At 38.7% G+C, this 26,999-nt stretch overlaps 1 protein-coding gene across 1 annotated transcript; it reads left to right on the forward strand.

Annotated features, from left to right (window-relative positions):
- Positions 1-1,107: 1,107 nt before the first annotated feature.
- On the forward strand, positions 1,108-26,935 carry LOC102236109 (multidrug resistance-associated protein 4-like). Its single transcript, XM_023329327.1, has 31 exons — positions 1,108-1,439; positions 2,927-3,037; positions 6,074-6,194; positions 7,096-7,320; positions 7,411-7,500; positions 7,574-7,737; positions 9,231-9,356; positions 11,182-11,431; positions 12,900-13,007; positions 13,092-13,181; positions 14,391-14,582; positions 14,809-14,903; positions 15,156-15,242; positions 15,595-15,691; positions 16,430-16,618; positions 17,249-17,386; positions 18,538-18,575; positions 18,654-18,769; positions 18,830-18,976; positions 19,381-19,460; positions 20,016-20,166; positions 20,248-20,367; positions 20,437-20,547; positions 20,847-20,947; positions 21,828-22,019; positions 22,301-22,456; positions 23,487-23,576; positions 23,650-23,822; positions 23,913-24,018; positions 24,553-24,687; positions 24,767-26,935. The coding sequence occupies exons 1-31, from the start codon at positions 1,366-1,368 to the stop codon at positions 24,842-24,844; spliced, it is 3,951 nt and encodes a 1,316-aa protein (XP_023185095.1). The 5' UTR covers positions 1,108-1,365; the 3' UTR covers positions 24,845-26,935.
- Positions 26,936-26,999: the final 64 nt, after the last annotated feature.

Genomic DNA, 26,999 nt, shown 5'->3' on the forward strand with positions numbered 1-26,999 from the left:
TTGTTTAGATGCTTCTTGTTTAGACCGCAGTCATATTTGCTAAAAGAAGCTTTGATCCCATTTGGATATTGGAAACCTAAAATCAAAAGTCATAACATTGATTAGCTTGTTTCAGTTGCACCTTTATGCATTTTTAAAGCATTTTTGTTTCATTGATGCAGTATCAGTCAATCAATCAATCAATCAAATTTATTTGTAGTTTCAGCAACAACTGCCAACAAAACGTAAACATTTGGAACGTCTTTTGTTTAATTTTGTTACTGCTATAAATTATTGTTATTTTTGTCCTTGTCAGGATCTGCGGCTTCGGCAGTTCCTCTGGTTTCCTTCTAGGTGGCGTTCGAGAGCTCGATGGCGTACACACACACACACCCACTCCACAGGTGTGTTTCGGCGCACCTGTGGATCATCAGCGGGAGCGTAATTGGAGCAGATTCCCGGCACTTCGTGTTGTCGCCTTTGTGGTGCATCTGGTTCTGAGATCTCTAGAAAGACATCCAGTCTGTTTCGCCGCTTACCTGTCCTGTACCTTTCTGTGATTCCTAGGCTCCTGTTGTCTGCACACTCCGGGGTTTGCAGTTCCGTCTGAGGATTCGGTGAAACCCCTCGGCTCCCACTCCGCTGCGCTCCCTGACGAGTTACGCCCACCCTGATCACCCTGATCACCCTGATCACGCTGATCCGCTCACCCTGCCGGGCTGACCACCCGAATCCCGCTAATCGCGGACACGCCCGGCCCGGCCCGGCCAGGCTCCTGCATTACACGCCATTTAAATAAATCTTTAATCTGATCCCCTGACAGTATCTTTGCATGTGGGTTCGGAGAGTTCAACACAACATGACAGTCCTTGAAATACCAAATTTCCTCCTAACTTTATATTTCTGTCTGTCTGGTTACATAATTATATATTAAATGACAGTTTAATCAGAGTACTTGAGTAGACTTTCTACCAAATACTTTTAGATGGTTATTTTTTTACTTGAATTAAAATATGTTGACGTAGTGCTACATTGTTTTGCTGCGCTATCTGTGTAAAATATTCCTTTTCTGAGCCTGAATTTTAAAAACTCAAACGCGGTGAAGCGTTTTTCATGTGATTTTCACGACCGCAATCATTGGCTGGACTCGGGTCACGTGATAAGAAATATGTAAACACGAACCCAGAATCCATAGTTCGCTACAGAAAGACAACCGACAGTGAAGCTAATCTCACTTTCCCTTCCAGCTTTCCTGCGCCATTTGCGCACCAGCTGACTGCGAAGGCGCAGCTGCAGCTGCGCAGAGTCCCCGCCTGCCTGTCCTGTCAGCGATTTGCTCCAGGGCCGGACATTAGCGCAGCCTGCTGAGCCGATGACAGTCCGAGCATGGAGAACCCGGAGAAAGGAGGCAGGAGGAACCCGCTGGCCACCGCCAGCCTCTTCTCCAAACTCTTCCTCTGGTAAGAGAAGCAGCGCGGCGCGTTACTGCAGCCAGGAAATGTTTAGATGTTAGTATTACTGCAAACGAACCGTGGATCGGTGCTGATCAGTTTTGGTTCTGCATTAAAACTTTGTGAATAACTGCAGACATTTTCTCAGGCCGCCGCTAAAAATATTCAAAATGAAAACAAGACTGTAGGACTGACAGCTGCGCTGAACAGTCATGTCTGTACATGACGGATCTTTGTAAGAGATTATTGACTTTTAAATCTGTATTTAATTTGATCAAATGAAAAAATGGCAATACTTTTTGTGCATTTTTTTCTGAGTATATTTTGGTAAATTGTAATATCAGGCTAAGATGATGTTAAATTTGATTTAAAAAGAAAAAAGTCTCTTAAATAACTTTATTTACGTTATAAATGTCCTCTACTTTTCTAAAGAGTAATTTTTAAAAACTCGTGCAGGAAAAACTATATTTTGTCCCTTTATGTGTTTTTGAGCCTCTTTCATTTTACTCTACTGGTCTCATAGTTACTATTTGACTTAGTTTAGATGTTTGTTTTGGCTTCGTTTCTTAGATTAATATTTTTTAAAAGCTTGCATTCAGTTATTGTTTTTGCTGCATATCCCAAGTTTGCTTGAGCTTAAAGTCAACAACTTATCGATTTAATTTGATCAAAGTTTAGACACTTATAAGTTTCCCTCTGGTTTCTGGGTTGGATGTAAACTGGGGAAACTCATAAGTTGAGTTTGCCTCTCAGGATCCATAAAAACTACATCTGAAACAATTTGTCAGATTAATTGGGATGAAGTGATTAAGTCATTCAAGTTTATTTGTAGCTCATATTTCAGCAACATGGCACTTCAAAGTGCTTTACATCATGAAGACATAAAAATAAAAACATCACACAGGCAGCCATTGTGGAAAAACAATAACAAACGTAACATTTTGTCAAATAAGGTCATTAAAATCTACAATAAACATCAAATATGTTGGTCAATCTTCCATTTATTGTCAGTGAAAGGCAGCTCTGAGTTAAAGGAACTCTGTGTTTCAGCAGTTTTGCAGTTTTATGGAACTTTGTTCCAGATTTGTGGTATGTAGAAGCTGAATGCTGCGTCTCCATGTTTGTAGATTATTGGAATAACAGTCAACTAATTTAGTAATTTAATTAACTGGAGTAAAATGACAAAAAAAAAAAATTCTGATCTGTAATTGAGCCGAAACTACAAAAAAGTGGCACAATTCAAGTTTTTATCGCATTTTAGGCAATAAAAATGTTTATTTTTTATTTAAAAGGAGGAATTTGTTTATTTGCCTTTTTTAGGATATTGTTAATACTGTATTACAAAAACATAAGAGGTTAAATGAAAAATCTGCAGAATTAAGATAAATAGTCAGAATAATTGGTAGCTAGTATAGCGGTTAGTTGCAGATGTATAAACAGCTGTGGTGGTTTCGGTGTTGCTGGGTTGATTTGGACTCTTTGTGGTTCTGGTTCAGTTGGTTGACGCCGCTGATGCGCCGCGGTCACAAGCAGCGACTCAACGAGAACGACATGTACGACGTTCTGCCAGAGGATCGCTCCGAAAACCTGGGAGAAGATCTGCAGAGGTACGCAGACCCGGTTACTTCACTAATGAATCTAAACCACCGAGTCGGTTCAAAACGTGCGGAGATTTATGGGTGGGTCCAAAATGGAAGCTGAGTTTCCACCTGATCTGGACGATCCAGACAGGTTTAATCTGGATTAGTTTCGCTCTTCAAACCGTCCTGTGGCTCTGAAAGTTTATCTACTCTTGTTTAGGGATAATAAAATCCTTTTTCTTGATGGGTTTTAATTTATTTTGTTTTTATCTTTATTCTGAACAAAACCCAGTAACTGAAATATACGTCACCCTCCCAGTATAACACACAACTGTGTTTGATTTGTTACGGCTGCAGTGGGTCTCTGCCCTTGTTTCCTTGTAGGGTTCTGGATCCAGGCCTTCTGCAGGTGTTATGTTTTTCCCTGATTGTTGCTCTGCTGCTTTAAAAGCTGCCATGCTGCAACAGACTGGAGGCTTTTCCCCTCTCCCTCCTCAGAACCCCGTTTGGTTTGGTTTGTATCTTATGGTTGAGTTTTGTTAGGTTTGTTTTGCATTTGCTTATTTCTGGTTGGCTATGGGTTTTGCATTAATTTATTTTGGTTTCTCATTTCAAGTAATTCTCTTTTCAGGCTTTATTTCTTTAGTATAATTTAATAAATTAAATTTTCGTTTAATCAGAAAATCTTTGTGTGGTTTCCTTTAATGTTACCCCACCAAACGAGCCTGGTGGACGTAACGGATTGAACCACGCGTAGCTTTGATTGCGGCGTACGTTTTCCCTGGAAATGTTTTTGTTGCGACACAGAAAGTCAAATCTCTCATTTCCAATCCGAGTTTTAGGATTGTTATTGGCAGCTTGTTCAGGAGAAGAGATGAGCTGCGTAAAGATTTCTCCTTCTTAACTAGATCTGATCTCTGTGGTCATGCTTCCTGAAGCACTATTTCTATAATAAGAGTCTGTTAAACTCTACTGTTGTCATGCCCTGTGAGATGAATCATTTATCCGCCATGTGACATGAATAAGAAGCAGTTTATTGTATCAGTTTAAAGTAAAGCACTAGTATTTTTGCTCATTAAAATCCGTCCATTTGGCCTAAATATAGGGAATAAGCAGAATAGTTGACTGGTTGCAATTGAAGGCCTATTTCTGGTAACACCTTAGTTATTTTTTGAGAGAACAAATGGCCTCATAACAGGTCAGGGAGAAAGATAAGACGTTTAAACAGGATTAGCTTATAAATATTAGCTCAAGCTCTGAGCAACTTGCAGAGTTCTGTTACATCCTTTATCTGAGGAGGCAAAGCGAGAACAAATAGTCGATTAAGAGTCGATCAATAGTTATTATCGATTGTTTTTTTTGTTTTAAACAGCTTAAACGAAGCCATACTGGTGGCCTGACCTTTCCTGTTTTCACTCCACAACGTTAAGCAGTTATTAGGCACAGTAGCAAAACCTTAAAGTGCTGCTGCGCAAGTTACTTAACAGGTTGTTGCTAGGTAACCAAAGAATTAATGGGTTGCTAGGTAACCAAAGAGTGAGCGAGGTAGTTGACTAAACCAACCTAGCTTAGCGCTCTGTGAGAGTTATGTATTATCTATTAATACTTATTGCGTCCAGCTCTATGTTTAAGATAATTAGAGGATATTTTAACAAATATGTGCCCTTTTACTGTTGCATCATCATTATTTTTGTGCTGATAAAATGCATTGAAGTTTATTTATTTTACTTGAGGAAATGTGAAAGTTCAAAAGGATTTAATAATTTTGTGTGCTGTGAAATTAGCACACCAACTTCTTTGCCTCGTTTTCTTGTCTGGGTTTGGTCAAGAGTTGCACCTCTGACAAAAACATTGGGGATCCATGCAGGCATCAACAGTGAGCTGCATTTCTACTGCTTGATGTTCTGTCAGACTTTGGACTGCAAGTCGAGCTAAAGATTAGCTCTATTGCTTAATGCATTAATTAAGCCCTAAGGTGAGAATCTGCACTGCTCAGGAAAACCTCCAAACACTCAACAACTAATGTCGCATCAAACATTTCAAGCTTCATTTACAAAAACCTTTGAAGAAAGAAAACCAGAACAATTATTTGTTTATAGGAGAAGACACAAGTTCACATACTCTGAAAGACCACAAGATGTTTGGATTAGTCAGCTATTCTGCTTTGGAAAAAAATGGGATGAATGAGTCTTGGCAATTGTTGGTTCTTACCTTTACATTCCTACATTTACATTTTTATGTCCGACAGCCGTTTTTACATTTTGACAGATGAGTGAGCTCTCGTTTGTCTTGTAGATCCAGTTCTTGACAACATCACCAACGTTGGGTAGCCTGGTTAAGTCCAAAGATAACTGAAAACAAGCTAACCTAAGGAACAGGTCTTATCTTGGTGATATGAAAACTGGTTAGCACCTCTATTAACGTCTCTGTAAACCATATTGGGAGAAATTTAACTTATTTTTGACAATATGTAAAAGCCAAGACAGGTAATGGAGCGAAGTTACAAATATGATCTGATAAGACTGGTGATATGGAGTTTGTTTGTTCTTGAGGTGAATCTCCAGTCTAGTTTAGCACATTTTAGCAACAAGGAAGTTCAAAGTGCTTTACATGATAAAGATCATTAGATGATATTTAAGCCCTTTAGCTTGTGTGAATGATAAAGTTGAGATGTACTCATTCAGAAAACTTTTTTTTTCTGGCTGAACAATCAAAACAGATTAATAAATTTAACTGACAGCCAATCAGAAAGATATAATAATGTAAAAATAATTATTTCCTGAATTTCCCGTTTGTGAGACAATAAAACATATTTCTATCTTCTATTGCCATCTTGAAGAAGAGATTTGAAATGTTGTCTAATTAGATCCTGGTATGTTAATGTTTGACCTGCTCTGAGTAAAGATTTACCAGTTTCACTGTTGCTGCATTTACCTCAGGACTTAAAACTGGACGCTGAGTCAGCAAATAAACTCACATTTATTCACTCTATGTAAACATGAAAGGCTTTTGTTGGAGACTTATTTGTTTTAATAAAATGTTAATCCATTTGTTTTCTCCTAGAATTTGGACCCAAGAAGTAAGAAGTGCGAGAAAGGAACTCCGGGATCCAAAACTGACCCGAGTTCTCGCTAAGGCTTATGGGAAATCTTACGCTCTGGCTGGACTGTATGTATTCTCACTGGTATGTTCTGGAAGTTATTTATATTTTATTAATAATTAAATCACTTCTGGATTTATATTTACACCATAAATTATATTTTGTGTCCTAAATCACAGATTGAATTTAAAAAGTGTTATCAGAAACGGATTTATTTATTTTAGTTGGATACGGTTGCTAAATTAAATTCTCATGTATTGTTGGGTTCTAAGCTTTAAAAACAAGTTATCACACTTACATGTTTAAGATCATAAAACCAACTTTATTCTCAGACTAAGATCAGCTGGGTAAATACAGACAACAGCTTTTAAATGATAATAAGTTAGAAAGCAAGATTCAAGTCAAAATGGCTTCTTACATCTGGCACCAAAGCTTTTTATCAAAAAACCTTTTTAAAAAAAAATATATATATATATATATATATATATTGTCGTACAAGGCTTATATTGTACGACAATATAATTGCACAATTATATTTTCTTAAAACTTCTGGATCCGTCACTGCATCAACACACCTGAATTAAAGATGTGGTTGACCAACATTTAATCTAAAGGAGGTAAAGGAGCCAATTGATGAACAAAAGGTGAATCCAATGTTGGTACTCAAGAACCAGAAATGGAGTAATCTTTTAAATAAATGTTTATTTCATTAAGTGGATAAATTTTTATAGATACAAGGCTGTGAGAACAAATGTGTCTAGAGTTAATCTCCAAATTTGAACCATTTCACAGCTACGCTTCTGATGCGTTCAGCGAAACAGATAAAATCCTATTTATTTTGTGTAAATAGGGTTAATATTCCAGTGTAAATAAATTGGAATATTATCATAAATTCTTTCTTTTAACATTTAAATGTTTTCCCATTTTAGCTTCAAAAGGTTGCATGTTTAATTAAAAACTAACAGCTTCTTTCTTTCTCTTAAAGGAAGCCATTAAGGTCGTCCAACCTCTTCTTCTGCGGAAAATAATTGAGTATTTTGAGAACTATAACCCAGACGATGCTGCTGGTCTTCACACGGCGTACGGCGTTGCTGCTGCCATGTCCATCTCCACCTTCGCGCTGACGATCCTCCAACATCTTTACTACTATCAGGTTCTCCGAATTGGCATGAGGATTCGAGTGGCCATGTGTCACGTGATCTACCAGAAGGTCAGTGAAATATTCGGACGATCTGCAACAGAAATCGTGGATTAAATTGGTCCAGTTTCCGTCACCTGACAGTAAAATTTCTCTCACCAGGCTCTGCGTCTCAGCAGCGACTCGATGGGACGAACAACCACCGGGCAAATCGTCAACCTTCTTTCTAATGACGTAAACCGCTTTGACGAGGTAAGCTAATGCTAAGCTAAGCGGTCCAATGTGAATTCATGTTTTCGCTCACTGGTGTTGTCCGTCCCTGTAGATTATACTGAACCTGCACTACCTGTGGGTTGGACCGCTCCAGGCGCTGGTCATCATCGTTTTCCTGTGGTCTGAAATCGGCCCTTCCTGTCTGGCCGGCGTGGCCGCCATCGCCCTCATGATGCCGGTTCAGACGTGGTTCGGAAAACTGTTTGGCATCTTCAGGTGAGAAACAGAAACACTCACTCTTCATACCTTTAAAATGTGATTTTAATAGTCTAGGGTTTTTAGTTTACTTTTATTTTGTTATAACATTTTTGTATAATTCAGTTAGTTTCATTTTTTACAGTGTGTTTTAGTTTTTTCATGCTTTGGTTCATTTTTAAGTGCAGAATTCAGCTGTGATTATGTCTCAAGGTTTCCACGGTGGTTGGGCGCTAGGGCGGTCATTCATCCAGCAGCCTGTCGTGTTTTTGAGTTAAAAAATGTTTAAAGTTGACAGGAAATTTGAAAATATCACTTGATAATTTGTTTTTTTTGGAAGAATAATATCTGAACACCAACAATAAAGTCTGAAAAATGAAAGCATTTAAAAAGAAACTTGGATACATAAGCAATGCTTAGCCTGGTGGGGGCACAAGTAAAGCCTGGTGGCCCGCCAGGCTTATAATACACTCGGGGAAACCCTGTGTTTATATCAATTTGGTTATGAATGCTCAACAGAAGATAACATTTTGAAAATAATCCTTCAGTTATTGTTGAACAGCCATCTTTTGAGGGCCGTAATTTGCGGACAGCTGACATAAACTGCTTGTGTGGAGAAGAAGAATCCATTTCACGTCAGTAAATTAATTACCGCTTTTATTTCAGTTAATGAAAATGTTTTGTCAGTTTCACTTTTCATTTTCCTTTTAGTTTTAACTCATTAATAACTTTGATTTTCAGTCACTTTACTAAATTATTCAACCTCCTTTCTGTCACATTACAACTGAAAACCTTTTGACATCTTATTGGGGTTTTTGCAAATGTGAACCGGATACAAACGTACGCCACACACACGTTTTAAAGTTAAAATGTGATGTTTGTAAAATCAAGATTAGCTTTAACCATTAAAACCCTGAGAGCCATTTTCACTTTCAGTTCTGACAAATATTATTTCTCTGGAGCCGCAAAAAAGCTACAATTCCCTTAAAAAACTGATTCTAGAAATATCAACTCAAAAAATTTGTATTTAATGGTTTAAAGGAAAGAACGACAATTTTAATATTAATATTTTTAAGAAATTTTCTATTATTTCAGGAAATAAGAAAAAACAACTGCAAATAGTAATAATTGTAGGAATAACAAATATTTTTCTGGGCCTGAAAAGCAGCATATATAAAAGAAACTACAAACTCAACATAGTTTTTGTGAAATCCTTTAATGTGAAGCTTTCTAATGTTTTCTTTCTCTCCATTTTTGTTATGCCGTGTTAAATCCTGGCATTAACGTGGACAAACTCGCTTTTGAGGTTATTCCCATTCAAATGTTGTGAAACTATTTTGTTTTACTGTTTAATTGGTCGTCGCTGCATAATAATGAGTCATAATAATGCATGTTGGGACTGAACCGGATTCCTGCAAACACCAAAGAAGCATCTTGGGAAGTTTTATTTTTTTCACATTTGAAATAGAAGCATTTTCTTCCTGAGGAACCTGAAGAGCTTCGCGTTTCCGCAGGAGCAAGACGGCCGTCCTCACCGACAGCCGGATCCGCATCATGAACGAAGTGGTGTCTGGCATCAGGATAGTCAAGATGTACGCCTGGGAGAAACCGCTGTCGGCTCTCGTCACTGAAGTCCGACGGTAAAAATCGATTTCACGGTGAACGGAGCGGCTTTCGTAGAAGTTACTTTAACTGTTTTCAGTGTGGAATTAAAAAATTATCTCCTCCTTTTACCTCTTCACACGTAAACATTGATTTGAATGGTTAGAAATGTTTTTATGTAGATTTTCTAATAAAAACAAATTCAATAAATTGGATTATAGTGAAACAAGACGAGCTTTAGTGTTACGAAGCAATGTTTTAGTCCAGAACGATTTTAATATGTTCATGTTTTTCACTGGAGTTTAAAGACAAAAAACAATTTCTACCCAAGAGCTGTTCACATCTAAAACCAGGTCTTTATTTATGTATTTATTTAATTGTTTTTTAATTGTTAATTTTTTATTCTTAACATCCCAGTTGTTCTGTGACTCTTTGAGAAAAGCTATTTTTTATTATTTTGTGCTTTATTCTTGCACAATGACATTAAAAGGAGTTCTGACTTGAATTTTTTGTAATATGTATTTTAAGATATAACTAATCAACAGCGTGAGTTAAATATCTTAAATGAAAGATTCAACGTTGTCACCTAAAAAAAAGTTATTTATTATTTTTATCATAAATCACTTTTGGCAAAAAGAAAAAGATTTCGGCCATTGTTTTAGGAAGGTGATCAGAATAAATGAATATAGCTACATGTTTCAATATTGGAATAATTGATTTAATCTGTAGTTAAGATGTTTGTTGCTCTAGTTTTTTCTAATCATCCCCTGAATCTTTTAGATAGAGCCTCAACTTTGACCTCTTGAACTCATTGACTCCAACATTAATTACTAATTAACAGAAAAACTCGTTTTATGAAACTCAGATGATGTGAATCCTCCACGGTTGCTGCTGACATTTGAACTTTTACATCTCCTCTGACCTTTGAACCTGTGAAATTCTTGCACAAAACTAAAATTCCTTATTTTCATTGTATCTGAATGCGATTTAATCTGCTGTAACACATAAAACTCTTGTGAAGGTGCCACTTAGAAACAATACTAATGTCTTTTAAAGGAATGATTAATACTTGAGAGGAATTTCACTTTGTGTGTTTACTGGGAGTAAAAGTACGTGAGGAATCCTGAATGTTCCTCTGTGTTGTTTCATTTTCCTTCACCCTTTAGATCTTCTCAGACGTTGCTGGAGGAAATCCTCAGTTTCTTTCAGTAGCTCGAGATTCAATAGAGTAAAGAAGCTTCTGCAACAACAAATTGTTTCCATTTATCCTCAGGAGTCTCAACCAGAGTTGATGGAAGTGGAAAACTTGAAAATAAATCTGTATTGATATTTAAACTCTTTAATTAGGATATTATAACTTATTTGAGCGATTATTGATCAAATTTTAGCTGGAAGTTTTTTCAGAAAACTGGATTTAGAGACTTTCTCCTGAGCAAATGAGAAAAAAAATCAGTTTCTAGATGTTACAAATATGATGACAACCAACCAAATCATGCCCTCATAATAAAGTCATAAATGCTCATTTTTGGCATTAATGGATGTAAGTTTATCTCATCAAAAGCTCTCTCTCTCTACAGACCAGATATGATCCGTTTTAGATAGGAGGCTCGGTTTTCTTTAAAGCTCCAGGGAAGGAGAATAAATCTGTCCTTAGATTTGTGCTTTACAGCAGATTTATATTTGAAATGTGCAGGATTTGGTCCTGATCTTATTTCTGAGAAACAGCCTTGGGTAAAGCTGAAAACTGAAGCCTGCAGAATCACGTCAGATTGTTATTTGTTTAGTTGATTTCACTTTAACTTCTGGTATCTACCAGCTGAGTTTTCCAGCCTTCACTCGCGGCGTTCTGTCCAATATTTCCAGGAAAGAAATCCGCCAGGTTTTGAAGAGCTCCTACCTGCGAGGACTCAACATGGCTTCCTTCTTCGCCAGTAGCAAGATCACGGTTTTCGTGACGTTCGCCGCCTACGCTCTGCTGGGCAACGCCATCACCGCCAGCAGCGTGTTTGTCACCGTGTCGCTCTACGGCACCATAAAGCTCACCGTCACGCTGTTCTTCCCTCTCGCCATCGAAAAGATGTCAGAAACCATTGTGAGCGTTCATAGGATTAAGGTAATCTTCAACTTTACTACAAAATGGATTCAAACATTTTATTTAGTGGTTAAATACACCAGTAGGTTGGTAAAAACATCTAAAAATCTGTTCATTCAGGATTTGAGCAGCTTGGATCGTTTATATCCCCTTAATGCTGATTGATGCATATTCTACACATACCAAGGATTAAAAACACTATTCCAGCCATCTAGTGATCGATTTTATACCCAGTCATGCTAAAATTAGCATATTTTCAGATGAAATACCTTCATTTATGTCTGTTTTGGGTGCAATAGCTTGTGCCATCCACATTAATGGATATTAATGGATTTGCAAATCGATTTAGGCAGTTAAGGTTAATTTCTGATCACTAAGATAAATTTAACAGTGCAAATTAATTAACATTATTTTCATCTCTACTAAGAACTGGAAGCAGTTGCAAACCAGACGTGTCTGTGACATAATATCTTTAAAAAAAAAAGATACTTTTAAGACTCAACATTCGGGTATCGGGGTCAAAAGACGGCGCAGTCGATGTGAGCAGAGATCCGTCTTGCTTTGTATTAACAGTTCAGGCTGGTGGTCGTATTTTTTTGGACCCCTTTACAACAATGCAACTTTGTTAAAAGCCAACAGGCCAAGCCGTGTTTTGTTGCCGACCCGGTCCGTCCCTTTAAATTCTCCTGGTGGCCTACACAAATCCCGTCACAAAGCTTGAACATGCCGATGACCCGTCTGGACTTCATTGGCTTCTGCAGTCACATGATTGGATTTAGTGGAACATCAGATTTGTTTCATATATCTGCACAAAGAAATTAGGCGTTTCTGAACGCAAAGACTTCCATCCAATCAAGTTTGGTAAAACAAACATTTTATTTACATATTGATACACATCAGGAAGTTGGCTCGCTCGCAAGAAAATGTTTAAAGCTGTAAAAAGCAAAGAATTGGTTTGTACTTTAGTTAGAAACTTCTCTCAATAATTTAAAACAAACTCAGTCATTTCCATTTGCACGATTTACTGTTTTTCTCTTTTTCTACCAAAAACTGGATGATAAAAGTTTTCAGTCTGCTGTTTTGGTTCCACCTTAACATGTTTTATGAAGGAAAAAATTGTTTACAGAAACTTTATAATTCATTTTATTTGCTGTCTTGTTTATTTATTTTGCATATTTGAAATCTTTTCCAGTTCCAGTGTTAAAACATTCTTTAGAATTTAAAGTTTCTTAATATATTACTTGAAAATGGTCTCAAAACAACAATATTATCTTTTGTCATAATAACTTCTGGGACAATTTATTGTCCAGTATGATTGATTATCGTTCCAGGCTTAAAACTAAACGTCCTGCACAACAAAAACCAAGACAGCTTCTGGTTTCGGTGGGGATTTTTGTAACTTAAGAAGCGGGAATAAAAGACTGGAGGAGAAAATGTCTGCTGCGTTTTGTTATTGGTGAAAATCTTCTGTTTATTAACTTCCTTCCAGAATTTCCTCACGTTACAAGAAGTCGAGAGAAGAACCTTTGAACTGCACCTGGAGGAAATGAAGGACAGCGCCGTGGCGATGGAGAAGCTGAGCTGCTACTGGGACAAGGTTGGAAAATCTTCCACAGGGATTTAAAGCTTTTAGAAAATGTTTGGAGGGAAGAATTTCATCTTTTGTTGTTGGTTTTTCCAGACTTTGGACTCTCCGTCTCTGCAGAACATTTCTCTCTCGGTGAAACCGCATCAACTTTTAGCTGTGATTGGACCCGTAGGGGCTGGAAAGGTCAGTAACGGGGAGGTCAGAGGTCAGACGATTGGACAGGTTTTGTTTGGCCCCCAAATGCAATTAAAAGATTTTTGGCCCATGTGACAAAAAGTTTAAACACCCCAGAGCAGGGGTCGGCAACCAATGGCTCCGGGGCCACATGAGGCTCTTTCTTCCTCCTGTTGTGGCTCCCAGTGACTTTGGGAAATAGAATATTTTATTAAAATTAAATCATTTAAAAATAAATTTCTAAATCTGAAGATTATGGTAAACTTGTAACATTAAAACAAAAAGTTTTGAACATTTTTAGCAACCAAAATATACGTCATGTCCGCCGATGTGGCATTCCTGGCGAACCCCACATGTCTGGCAGACCGCATTTTTTTAGTGCACTGATTTATTGATTTATTTTGATCCTTGCCTGGAAGATACATCATGAATAAATCCAAGAAAAGGAAACATTCTTTAGATGACAGAACATTTAATGCTACGTGGACAGATCATTTTGCTTTCACCGCTGATGAAACTGGTTCACCTTCTGCTTAATATGTGGCGACAGACTGGCAAACAACAAGAAGTCAAATGTTGAAAGACATTTCGAGAACAAACACTCTGTCTTTGCTAAAAATATCCCGAGGGAGAGGAGAGAAAAAAGGCAGTTTCGGAGCTGATGCGAAAGGCTGAAGCGAGCAGGAGTCACTTTTTTAATTCAGGAGGACAGGTGACGGGACACAGAAGCAGACTCATTTTTTGGTTTGCTTGGTTTGTTCAGTGCCGGTGGATAATATTTGGATAAGTTTTGATTTTTATCTCCTGAATAAGAGGACAGGTGACTACATTCTGTTTCTATTTTTCCTTCAGAGCGGGTTGGGTAAGTTTCAATTTTTATTTCTTAAATACAAAGACCCAAATAGACAGAAGGTATTTTGTTTGAAATTGAGCATCAACAAAGTGCAAAATGCGTTTTGTTACATGCAGAAATAAAATTTTGTGTTCTCTGAAGCAGTTTGTTGATTTCATAAACGCAACATAGTATCGATTTTTGTACATAGCATATAGGTTTTATATATATGACGTCAAAATGGGTTGTGGCTCCAAGTGCTTTCTTTTTATTGGGAGGCGGTCCCAAATGGCTCTTTGAGTAGAAAAGGTTGCCGACCCCTGACCCAGAGTTATTTGGTCAAACTTTTCCGCCTTCCTGTTTCTAACTTTTTCTTCCTCACTCAGTCTTCGTTGCTGAGTGCCATCCTGGGAGAGCTGCCGCGCGACACGGGCGCGCTGACGGTCAAAGGTCAGCTGGCCTACGCCTCGCAGCAGCCCTGGGTTTTCCCCGGAACCGTGCGCAGCAACATCCTGTTTGGGAGAGAGCTGAACCCGAAGAAGTACGAGAAAGTCCTGCGCGCCTGCGCTCTGAAGAAGGTGAGACGTGTTCACATGTTTGCATGAGAGTAACAGGGTTTTATTTGAACAATACCATAGATGTGAAGTATGTAAGAATGTATTGATTATTCTATGAATTTCTTTTGTTTAGTCAACAGGTAGCTTCTCTAGACGGTTATTTCTATCTGAACAGAACTGTAATACAGATTTTTGGCCGTCTTACAGCTCAAACCTTTTTATTTTTTAAAATCTTGTTGCTTTTTAGGATCTGGAGCTTTTTCCTGACGGAGATCTGACTCTGATCGGGGACAGAGGAGCCACTCTGAGCGGAGGACAGAAAGCTCGGCTTAACCTGGCCAGGTGTGGAGACAGTCGCTGACATCATCAAGCTTCATAAAGAAAAAGAAACCATATCAGACGAGACATTTTTATGTTGCATTTAGTTTCACACAGAAACCACAAATTGCCTCATTTCCTGATAGGAAGTCTGGACATTTCATGGATACTTTCTCTTTAAATCCTTCTGATTCAAATATTTGTTGATATTTTTATATATTTGCACTAAATGTAAGCTGACATGATGGAGTAATTAAAGCAAAATGTTTGTTTCAGGGCCGTGTATCAGGACGCAGACATCTACCTGCTGGACGACCCTTTAAGTGCCGTAGATACAGAAGTTGGAAAGCATCTTTTTGAACAGTGAGTGAAACTTTCTCTTTTATTCATCAATCATAAATGTTTTACAATTTTCTTATGTAAGAAATAGGTTATTAAAAATCAAAATGAACAGTAGTTGACAGCTATTAGTAAATAATTCCTAGATGTTTGATTTTTCTGTATTAAAAAGCATTTTTGTGGTTTTATAGCCGAGTTTTAGCTTTTTTTATGTTGACTTGTTGCAGCAGAGTAACAGGAAATGCCGGAGGGCCGGATTATGACTTGTCTGTGTTTGTTTCTGGCTGCCACGCTCCTTCGCCCCTTCAGGGTGAAATAAATACACCTTGGTTCATTTCTCTAAATCACTGTTAATCGGTTGGCTGTCGACGGGCAGGTGCATCTGCGGGCTGCTGCAAAACAAATGTCGTGTCCTGGTAACGCACCAGCTGCAGTATCTGAAGGCCGCAGACAAGATTCTGGTCCTCAGGGAGGTAAGAATGGTGAAACCACTGCTCTCTTTTTGTATAGATCCGTTTCAGTGTGACGTCATGCACCCAACTTCCTGCTGGAGGGCAAAAAGTTGCTCGCTGACGATCACTAGCATTGGTTTTAGCCGTTACGTTGTCAACATAACACCCTAAATCGTAAATGTATAAACATATAAAAGGAAAAAGGGACGCAGAGCTTTGCTACTAATTGTGAACGCTATGAAAACTAGATGACAAGGTCAGGAAAAAGTTTTAAGTAAGAAAAAAAAATAGGGAGGGAGTGAGAAGCAGTTTATTTATGCTGGCTTGACTTTGTCAACCTTAGCATGTAGATTTTATGTGAAATTGGTTGTTGTGGTTTAGTCACAAAATAAAAACTGTGACAGATCATCAGTGGAGCACCACTGTGCCAGATTAGCTGCTTATTAATAATCACACATTAAACATAAAGCCTATAAACATGAAACTGTAACAGACTGAATGTTTTGTTGTTTGTGTGGGAAATATTTGAGTGTTTTTTGGTGTCGCTGTTTCAGTTGCTATGGCAACGAGTCTTTGTGTAGCACAGCCGACACAGAGAGCGGGAGAAAAGAAGTGGTTTTGAGTTGTTCTTCAACTGTTTCTTTTCCCTTCGCTGTGGCGCGTAGCACAGGTTTCAAAAGAAAGCGTGAAACATCTGGATGGAAACGATTCAAGGGTCAAAAAGAAACGAGCCGGTTGTGTCGGCTTCCTTCCCTGCAGGGTCGCATCACGGGCCAGGGGAGCTACGAGGAGCTGCAGCGCTCCGGCCTGGACGTGGTTTCACTGCTGAGGAAAGACGAGGAGCAGAACTCTGATAAACTGTCTCTGCACAGTCAGTGGACCAACTCCTCCCACAGCTCCCACAGCAGCCTCCTGCCAGCGGACACCAGCTACTCTGACCAACCTCCTGTGGGTATATTTAAAAAAATTACAGTTTGATGATTGTATAAGGAAAAAATGTTTTTCATGTAACTTTGGATTATCGACACTTTAACACATGTGATTAATCAGCGTTAATATGACATAGCACAGATTAATCTTTGACCTAAAAGCCTCGGTGGGTTACCTTGGTAACAGCGACGAACGACAGCGATAGATGACAGCAGAAAGCAACAAAAGGTGAACATTTTCCAGCTTTCCTGTGTTTTATCACCGAAACACAAGATAATTTGGTGCCTCGTACGCGTCTGTGTGTGCGAGGTTGAAATTTCACTTCCACAAATTACGACGGTCGCTAGGCCGGATGAGGAGTTTCCAAAATAACTTCCTTTAAACATTCCTGGGAAACAGAATCTTCAGACATGTTTGGTTTGAGACAATAAAACGTTTTATTAAAAACATGAATACAGTCACAGTTTTTGATATGGGCACTTACCCAGGGCGACATCAATGGGCGGGGCATCCAAGAACTAGAAATGAAAATATATCTTATTTCCCTTGAACAATTTTGTTATTACTTGTATTCATGTGTAGAAGAGTGAACTTCCTTCAGTTCTAATTCATGGTTGCATTTTGAAAGTGTTGTGCGTCGTCGTGCAGGCGGAAGCGGCTCCAACGCTCGCGGAGGAGAGTCGAGCAGAAGGAAACGTCAACAGCCACATTTACCTCAAGTACTTCACTGCCGGCTGCAACTCGCTGGTTCTGCTGCTTATTGTTGTCATCAGTGTCGTAGCAGAGGTTTGTGTCGTCATAGCGATGCTAAACTTGATTCCTGTTGAACTACAGTATTGGTGAAAAATTCACTGTTTAGATTTTATGGTTCTAATTATGGATATGTAAGCTTGGAGTTTTGACATAAAACATGGAGGAAACCTGGAGATTTGGAGTGAAGACTTGAGGAATAAATTAGTCATGTGGCAAAATACGGTTAATTTGTGAACAAGACAAGTAGGACTGGAACGATAAATCAATTATTGGAATAATTGTCAACAAATGTAGTAATTGGTTAATCATTAACTGGAGAGTACAGACTCCAGAAAGATAAATTCACCGAAAGAGCAACACAGTCAGAGCTGTGATTAAGACAAAACATTTAGTATTTCACATAAAAATAAAAAGGTTTATATGTAAATATCTTTTACCCAGAACTCAAGTGACATAGTTTTAGCTTCACCTGGATCAAATTATGTGTAATAAATAAATAAAATCTCCATCTTTTTTACAGAAAAGGATTAGGGTCACTAAAAATAAATAAGTCACACTTTTTCCTCTGGATTCTTACTTTAAATGCAGAATTATGAGATAAACATCAGATTTCTGTGAAAAAAAATCTGAATTCTGAGAAACATGTCAGAAAGCTGAGGAAAAAATATAGAATTAAGGAAAAAATTCAAAATGATCAGGAAAAAGTCTGAATTATTAGGGCACAAAAGTAATAATTATGAGGAAATCTGAGGGAAAAATTCTGAATTATGAGGAGAAAATTGGGAAAGGAGGAAAAAAGTATAAATTTGTAAGAAAAAAAGTCAATTATGAGGGTAATAAATTCATTATGAGGAAAAACATTACAATTGTTTATTTTTCAGTCGCCCTAATCATCTTCTACACTTTAGCATTTAAAAATGGGTTAATCCAGAAAACAATCACTAGATCATCCGTACAGCGTATCGGTAAGTGAAGCAGAATGGGTCGAGCTTTTCACATGTTGACGTTTGATGTATTCATTTAGCAGCAGATGGATCCTTTGCTCATTTAAAGAAGGAATTTAATTAATCATTTTCATCTTTTAATTTATTTTTAATACTTAATAAAACGCACCAAGAATAATAGATAGAATGACAGTAACATAATTGTAATAATTTCCTGATGAACTTGTTGATGTTCCACAGGTTGCTTACATCCTGCAGGACTGGTGGCTGGTTTACTGGTGAGCGTCACCGTAATGTTTGTGCCGCTAGCCGCTGTGGGGCGTGTTTTTGATCTTTCTGTTCCGCGTGTCTCCCAGGGCGAGAGCCGACGTCTTCAACAGCTCGGCTCCCGTCGTCGGCATCAGAAACGGCGTCAACGCCACGCCCGCAGACGCCGAGTTTCACCTCGCCTTTTACCTCGGCGTCTACTCAGGTGAGCCTCACCGTCTGCGCGTGTAACCACGGCATCAGACTCACGCTCAGCTCGCCGCAGGTCTCACCACGGCCGCCGTGGTCTTTGGGTTTGTCCGGAGTTTACTAATCTTCCACGGTTTGGTGAAATCGGCCCAGAATCTTCACAACAACATGTTCAACGCCGTCCTTCGCACTTACGTTCACTTCTTTGACATCAACCCCGTCGGTGAGCCTTCCCACTGCAAAAACAACAAACATTACCAAGTATTTTTCTCTAGTTTTAGTGCAAATAACTTATTACACTTGAAATAAGACAAAGTAACTTTTCAGGAAAATATGGTAGCTTTTTTTTTTTTGATAAAAAGTTGTAGTTCTACTGGCAGGTTATTTAATTATTCCTGTCAGTGAAATGTTTTCCCATCATTATTAAGGAAGTATTCACTTAAATTAAGTCAATAATTCCTTAATATTCACTTGTAAGGTAATTTTCTCTTATTTAAACTGTAATAAGATAAAAACTAGACAAGAATATTAGGTAATATTTAGTAATTTTGTTGTGTAATGTTGTTTCACAGACATATTCACATGCTGCACGGATAAAACGTCGTGTCTTGTTTTCTTTTGCTTTAGGAAGAATTCTCAACAGGTTTTCTAAAGACATTGGCCAAATGGACTCCATGCTGCCCATAACCTTTGTGGATTTTTACCAGGTGAAAAACTTAATGAATACGTCAAAAAACTTTCATTAATGTCGTATTTTTAATCTTAGTCATGGATTTTCTTTTTTTAGAAAACCAGTCTAAAAGGAAACATTTTTAACTTTCCACTAAAATGTTTCACAAAAACATTAAAACAGAAAAAATATATATTTTATCATCTGTTTCTCCTAAATGAGAATTTATGATGAAAACCTCAAATCTAAGTTTCTTGCAAAAAGTCATGCAACTAACTATTCTTAACTATTGTACTACAATAATCAATAAAAACAAAAAAATCAATTAAAAAACTATCAGGGGAAGCCAGAAGAAATTTTTTTTATTCATAACATGTATTTAAATTATATGTTTATATGAAGTTAATAGAGATTTAAATATTTACTTTATAGATAAGATATTGTAAGAGTCACAGGAAATTATTCAAAATGAGTTAAATGTCAACGAGTCAGTCAGGATTGTGGAGGTAAATTGTGAAATCTAGTTAAATGTGTTTGTTTTTTAAAACCTCCACGGTTCTCATCACCGTCTGGTTTCTTTTTTTTCTCCCAGCTGTTTCTGCAGAACGTCGGCGTGGTGGCGGTGGCCGCCTCAGTCATCCCTCTCATCCTCGTCCCCGTCGTCCCTCTGCTCCTCTTCTTCCTTTACTTGAGGCGCTACTACCTGCACACGTCTCGGGACGTCAAGCGACTCGAGTCAACGAGTGCGTCCGCCGACCGGAACAAATCCCAATAAAACAGTAAAAGATTGACAAGTTGTGTTGGTATTAATTTAATGTCTGCAGCTCGCAGTCCCGTCTTCTCCCACCTGTCGTCGTCTCTTCAGGGTCTGTGGACGATCCGAGCGTTCGGAGCCGAGGAGAGGCTGAGGATGACCTTTGACTCCTACCAGGACCTGCACTCAGGTCCTTGGCGCCTTCCCCGTAAACCTGCTGCCGTGTGTCAGTAAATCTGATTTTATTGTAAATTTTCAGAGGCCTGGTTTCTGTTCCTGATGACTTCCAGATGGTTCGCTTTGCGGCTCGACAGCATTTCTTCCATATTCATCACTTTCACGGCGTTTGGCTGCATCCTGTTCAGAAACGGTGAGGTTTAGGACAGGAATCGCAAACCGGTTCTCACCTGAATCTGAGGAATCGATTCTCAGGATTCAGTTCTTAGAATCGTTGCGCTCCGTTCAAACCTGTCTCCTGTCTTTTGTCGCTAAGCTGCCCTTTAACACTTAAACTAGAAGTTTTCCCTTCCAAATAAAAGCTTGAAACCTTAAGCATATCCAGAGTTTGTTACATTTACTTTAGTAACTGCTTTGGAAAACATATACTTTAAGAAATATTCGTAAGAGTTTCACAACTCAATGAGAATAGAAAATTGTCATTGTTCACAGGTCTGGAGGCCGGGCAGGTGGGACTGGTTCTGACCTACGTTGTGACCCTGGTGGGAAACTTTCAGTGGAGCGTGAGACAAAGTGCAGAGGTGGAGAACATGGTACGTAATGTTAAGATGCAAACTGCTGTTCATCAAGTCAAAATGAAATATCCCAAGAGCTTCTGCTGCAGAATCTCACAGCAAAGTAAATTGTAAACCTTTTCTGTTTGCATCCCAGTATTTAAACCTGCAGACTTGTTTCTCTCCAGTCTCTCAGGATGGAGCAACTGAGCCTCTGCGCTCCGACCGCGACACCGGATCAGAAATCTTAGGAAATGTAGGACACGCAAAACAAATCCAAGTCTCTTAAGCTTTTCCAGATTCTCTCAAATTGAAACGACAACCATCAGCATATTTTATTGGATGTCGGGAGATCGTGTCGCTCATCTTGAAAAATTTATTTTTTCTTAGATTTGACTCAGTTTTCCAAAGGAAGTAGAAAATCTGAATAATCTTTTCTAAATATTCCTGGAGCACGACGCTGCCACTGCTACGCGTCACCCTGGGATCAAGGTTTTCATCCTTTTCACAATTAGACTGTGATGGGAAACAATTTGAAAACTTTTCCAAGGGATCTTGTTTTGTATTTATCACATGTTTAAAGAGGAGTGACGGCAACTTTTCCTGGAGATTCTCTGTGAAGTTTGTGTGATATTTCCTAAAAATATCACATTTTTATGATCTCTGCGTCGGTTCAGGTTTTGTTTTTCTGTTTTGCTACAAACTTGTTTTAATTCGTCAAAATCTGATGTAACTGTGAATCTGGAAAACCTGCATAAACATTTATTTCTTTTCTCTTTTTAATCCGACGTTCACCAAATAAAAGTCACGGATGGAGCGGCGGTCCTTTTAGCTGCGCTTTCTAAAAACAGGATGTTTTATATCTCATCAGGTTCTTTATTCTTTGACACTGATTTAAAAACGTTTGTCATATTTCCAGATGACGTCGGTGGAGCGAGCGGTGGAGTACACGGAGCTGGAGAGCGAAGCACCGTGGGAAACGGAGAAGCGTCCTCCTCCCGATTGGCCGAGCGAAGGCGCCGTGACCTTTGACACAGTCAGCTTCTCCTACACCGCAGACGGTCCGCTGGTCCTCAAAGACATCAGCGCTACAATTAAACCGAGTGAAAAGGTTTTGTTATTGACCAGAAACTGCCTCATTCTTCTTTATCGAAGTGACAAATAGGGCAGAAGAACTTTTCACGACACAAACGTTTCATATCAGACGATTTATTTTAATTGTTCATAGTTAATAGTTGATAGTTTTTTTTGTTACCTCTCAGCCATTCAGAAAAAATACAGACATATCCAGCACCATGTTTTTATTTGTATAAAGAATCTTTGTTCCAGTTCACATAGATTTTACATCAAACCAATAATCCCAGTTTCTTTCTCCAAATGATGATGTTCCAGTTGGGGATCGTCGGAAGAACCGGAGCCGGGAAAAGCTCTCTGATCTCGGCTCTGTTCCGCCTGGCAGAACCTCGGGGGAAAATCTACATCGACGGCGTTTTGACCTCTGACCTTGGCCTCCACGACCTGCGCCAGAAGATGTCCATCATTCCTCAGGTGATTGGAAACGGACCTCATCCGGCGATTATGTTAGAAAAACAATAACCAGTTTAAACCCGGTAGTGAAGGGAAAGAGACCAGTTTGACTGGGAGCAGCTTGGTGTTGGACTTTGGACCAGGTTCTTCAGGACCCAAACACACACGCTGTGTGTTCAGCCGGTCAAAGATTTACCACCAAGAGTTATCTACAGTCTGCTCTGGAAATTATTGTTGTCAATGCTGCTTTAAGCTACTTAAAATGTAACTTTTTAAAATCAGTGTTGCTGTTTTTGTTTGTCGCCATTTTTGACTTTAGTGGAACTGGACAACATTCAGGTTTAAACAGGGAGGAAGTACACAGAAAAACACAACGTTAACCAAAAAACTCAACCAAACAAACAGTGACATTTACAATTACAAGCAATACTTTTTAATTTTACTTGAGCAATTTAATAAAAATATCAGGATTTTCAATCCTTAAACATCTTTTAACCAGATATTCACCAAACACAGACGCACACAGTTAGTTTTTCTTAAAGCTTCATCAGGTTTAAATTGAAAGAAACTGATTTTTCTAAGAATGACTTTGCCTGACGTAGTTATTTGTTGTTACTCCCACAAAAAATTGGGCTGGTTTTCCTTAAAATCTACATGTAACTTTAAATTTCGGTTTCTCTGATGATGTAATTTTTAATTATTAAATGATTGATCATTTGATCAGCTACTCAGTACTTGAGTAGAGTTTGTATCAAAAAACAATTTTACTGTGAAATAATTTATTGGACGTCTATTTTTTACAGTAACTTGAGTGAAATATGTTGAACCTGTGCTGCTCTTACTTTAGGACATTATTGTGAGCTCTTCCCTCTGAGTAAATCTAAAACTAAATAAAGTGCCAAATAGTGACACAAAGAAATGAGTAATTTTAGGGTGATTTAAAGTAGATATTGTGTTGCACATCAGTGCATCAGTTAGTTCAGCCTTGCAGCACAGAACTAGAGAGGATCATTAACGGTTCTGTTGTCTTTGTTTTCCCTCCGATCTGAAGGACCCGGTGTTGTTTACCGACACGCTGAGGAAGAACCTGGATCCCTTCGGCCGGCACTCTGACGAGGAGCTGTGGAAAGCTCTGGAGGAGGCGAGTGTTCACCACATCTTCTTTAGTAACCGCGTCACATCACGACCGTCGGCGACGTTCCCGTCTCCCTCAGGTCCAGCTGAAGTCCGTAGCCGAGGAACTGCCGGGAAAGCTGGAGACGGTTCTGGCCGAGTCCGGCTCCAACTTCAGCGCGGGTCAGAGGCAGCTGGTGTGTTTGGCCAGGGCCGTCCTGAGGAGGAACCGCATCCTCATCATCGACGAGGCCACGGCCAACGTGGACCCCCGGTACGCCACGGAGAGAAACACACACACACACACACACACGCACACACACACACACACGGAGGCCCGATAAGATCATCTTTGTTGTTGCAGGACAGACGAGCTGATTCAGAAAACCATCCGGGATAAGTTCAGGGAATGTACCGTTCTCACCATCGCTCACCGCCTCAACACCGTCATAGACAGCGACCGGATCCTGGTGAGACTTCTGATTGGTAGATCTCTCTCTCTCTCTCTCTTTTGTTTCACCTGGGCCGTTTGGTCCTCTTGAATCCAGCTGGAGTTCATCTAGGAAGGTGTAATCCAACTGTGGTTTTCCTATGGAGGTCATTTTCAGTTTGGTTGAAGTGAATTCTGGTTCAGTTTGAAATCATTTGCCAAGTGGACCAGACACCACTCCAAAAGCAGGAAGTGGACTATAGCGCAGGGTATTCTGGGTAAATACAACCTAAACAAAGGAGTGAATCTCCAATTGCTGAAATCTGATATGACATTTAGTGAAGAAGGAAGTTGTTTTCATTTCATCTTTGGAGGTTTTCATGTCGTTTCCTTCAGCGGTTCTTGTTGCAGAGGCACATTGACCGAAATACTTGATGTTTCTTTTCTTGACGATGGCGACTAAATGTAAAGTTTCAGTTGTTTATTAGTTTTATTTTCTCATATCAATCACTTAGAATTTTCATTTTGCTGAAATCAGCTTTACAAATAACTTTTACTTTTATTGTACCTGAAGGTTCTTGACGGTGGCATCATCCAGGAATTAGACCGACCCTTTGCTCTGCTGCAGAACCAAGACGGCGCCTTCTACAAGCTGGTCCAGCAGACGGGCCGGGCCGAGGCGGCGGCTCTGCTGGAATCAGCCGGACGGGTGAGTTGGAAATGTTTTTCTTTTTTTACCTCCCGGTAAATCTTCTGGCTCCCAGTTTACGGAACCAACGTTTCCACAGTCTGCACAGCGAGCCGAACCGAGCCACTCCCAGGACCCGAGAACGGAGCGGAGCATTCCAGAATCCAATGAAATGTGATGCGGACGTACAGGTGTTTCTGAGAAAAGTGTGAACAATTCAGTTCAAAAGGAGAAATTCATAACACACACACATGAATATCATATTGATATTTTTAGCGTAGAAACGACGGCCAATTTAGACAGTTTCTTCTTGCGATGCACCGATCTGAGGTTTAGTATTTGCTGCTTGAAATCAATAAAAACAAATTTTTTAACACAGCCATAAATATTGTGATGTAAGTTCAATAACTCTGCACCAGTGCAGCTCATTGAAATACACCAGTAGCTCCAGTAGTTTAAGAAAGAATGAAGTCAGACTGATGAAAACAACAAGTGGACTATCTCAGTTAAACATGTGGACAAATATTAGAAACGGTGCAGAAAGCACGATGAGTAATTATAAATAGAATTTAAAATAAATAATCAAGCAGGACGTAGCACACAGCACCAAATTCTTACCGAGGTAGAAAACTAACTTTTCATCGACACTCGATATGTTTTCTATCAGAACCGAATCTGGTATCAATATTTCTGGAGCCAGTTTCTCAACTTGCCAAATGATGCATGAAAACAAAGGAATAAGACGCCTGAAGTACATCATTAGTAGAAATTACTTCTTCAAGATGCTCTGTTTGATGAAAACGCATCCGTAGAGAAAAGAAGATGAAATATACTACTATGTTTTTAGTAGTAATAATCTGTCAACAGAAACCCCGTCTGGCTGCCGTGCAGCGTTTGGTCAGATTAGCTCCAATAGTTCATTCATTGAAGTATCTTTAATGCTGAGGCGTCGCTCTTTTTGTGACACCTTCTCTTCACTTTACAGCCGAGTTTATTGTAAATAAATCTCTTTAAAGTAAAAGCAAAATTGATTTAGAGTAGGATTATGAAATGGCCAGTATAAATATGCCAATGTTTTCTGTTGCCTTTCAGTGTTTATTTGTCTCTGTTTCAATTTGAAACGGTTTGCTCATGTTCAGATTTTATGTCTTTTTGTATCTTTACACTCCAAATGCTCCTTTAATTATTAGCAAGGAAGAAAGATAACTGTTGGCCGTCAATGTAAAGTTTGTAATTTTTTATGTTTTCTCATAAAGTAGAGTTTAGAAAATGTGAAGTTCAGTGTTTTTCAGATGGTTTGGTGAATTAATTTGAAGAGAAACTCTGGACTCAAGTGATGAGATAAATCTGCTAAATTGGAACATTTGAAGGCCAAACACCTGGCTGATGTTCCTAAAAAGAATGAAATCAAAAGAATCTTCCTAATAGAAACACAGCAATGGAGAAAAAAACTAATGTTGCTTTGTAGTGAAATAGAAACATGTCAGTAATCACACCAAAAAAACAACTAAACAAATGGAATTATATATGTTTCTCTAACGTAACCAAAGACTATGTATCTTTATTTCTCTCAATGTGGTCATTTTAATTTAATCACCACTAAAGAGAAATATGTAAAATGTTGTGAGAAAACCACAGAAAGGACATTTGTTCCAAACTCCTGGAAGAACGACAAACAAAAACAAGTTTGCGGTAAAGACGATGTGTGGGATCCTCTGTCGGAGATGGCCGGTCTGTTTCTTCAACCGCGTTTATCTAGGAGACACCGAGGTGCCGGTTTGTTACGTATCACAGGATGTCATGATTTACAGCACGCAACCACAGGAGGAGATGAATGTATTATTGGTGTACAAACATCACTTGGTCTTTCTTAATCAACATTATGTGATGTATTTGTTGGTGCCACAAATGGTAAAGACTGGCATACAACTTATTTATATAGAAAAGAGGAAGTAGTTTTCAATGTTTACTTCCATAAAAAAGGAGTCATTTTGTTCTGATCTGGTTTGGAATGCATGTTATGTTGGAGTTATGACCGTAACCATGCATTATGTATGTTAAAAAAAACTCATAAGTTGTGATTTTTTCTTAGAATGTTTAGCAGATCAAATATTCAGATGAAAGAATGTAAACATTTTCATGCGTTCGCTCGGTCACTTTATGTAATTAGCGCCTATCCAGAGAGAGGTAGCCATGTTGACTGTTATGAAGAGCTAAAGCTGATCATGTACAATAGATTTATGTATTAAAGTAAAGCTTTGTAAAAAAATATGTGTAGTGTTTTGACAGAAAGCTAAAATGCTGCATTTTTAGAAGAAAGGAGGTTTAGAGTC

This window comes from Xiphophorus maculatus, chromosome 24 (assembly GCF_002775205.1).
Source record: "Xiphophorus maculatus strain JP 163 A chromosome 24, X_maculatus-5.0-male, whole genome shotgun sequence".
Lineage (NCBI taxonomy): Eukaryota > Metazoa > Chordata > Actinopteri > Cyprinodontiformes > Poeciliidae > Xiphophorus > Xiphophorus maculatus.

Bases quoted from the DNA above. Each gene is read 5' to 3' on its own strand.
- LOC102236109 (XM_023329327.1), top strand. From the start codon at position 1,366: ATGGAGAACCCGGAGAAAGGAGGCAGGAGGAACCCGCTGGCCACCGCC. The intron at 3,038-6,073 runs GTACGCAGACCC...GTTTTCTCCTAG, and splicing joins CTGGGAGAAGATCTGCAGAG to AATTTGGACCCAAGAAGTAA. The intron at 7,501-7,573 runs GTAAGCTAATGC...CCGTCCCTGTAG, and splicing joins ACGTAAACCGCTTTGACGAG to ATTATACTGAACCTGCACTA.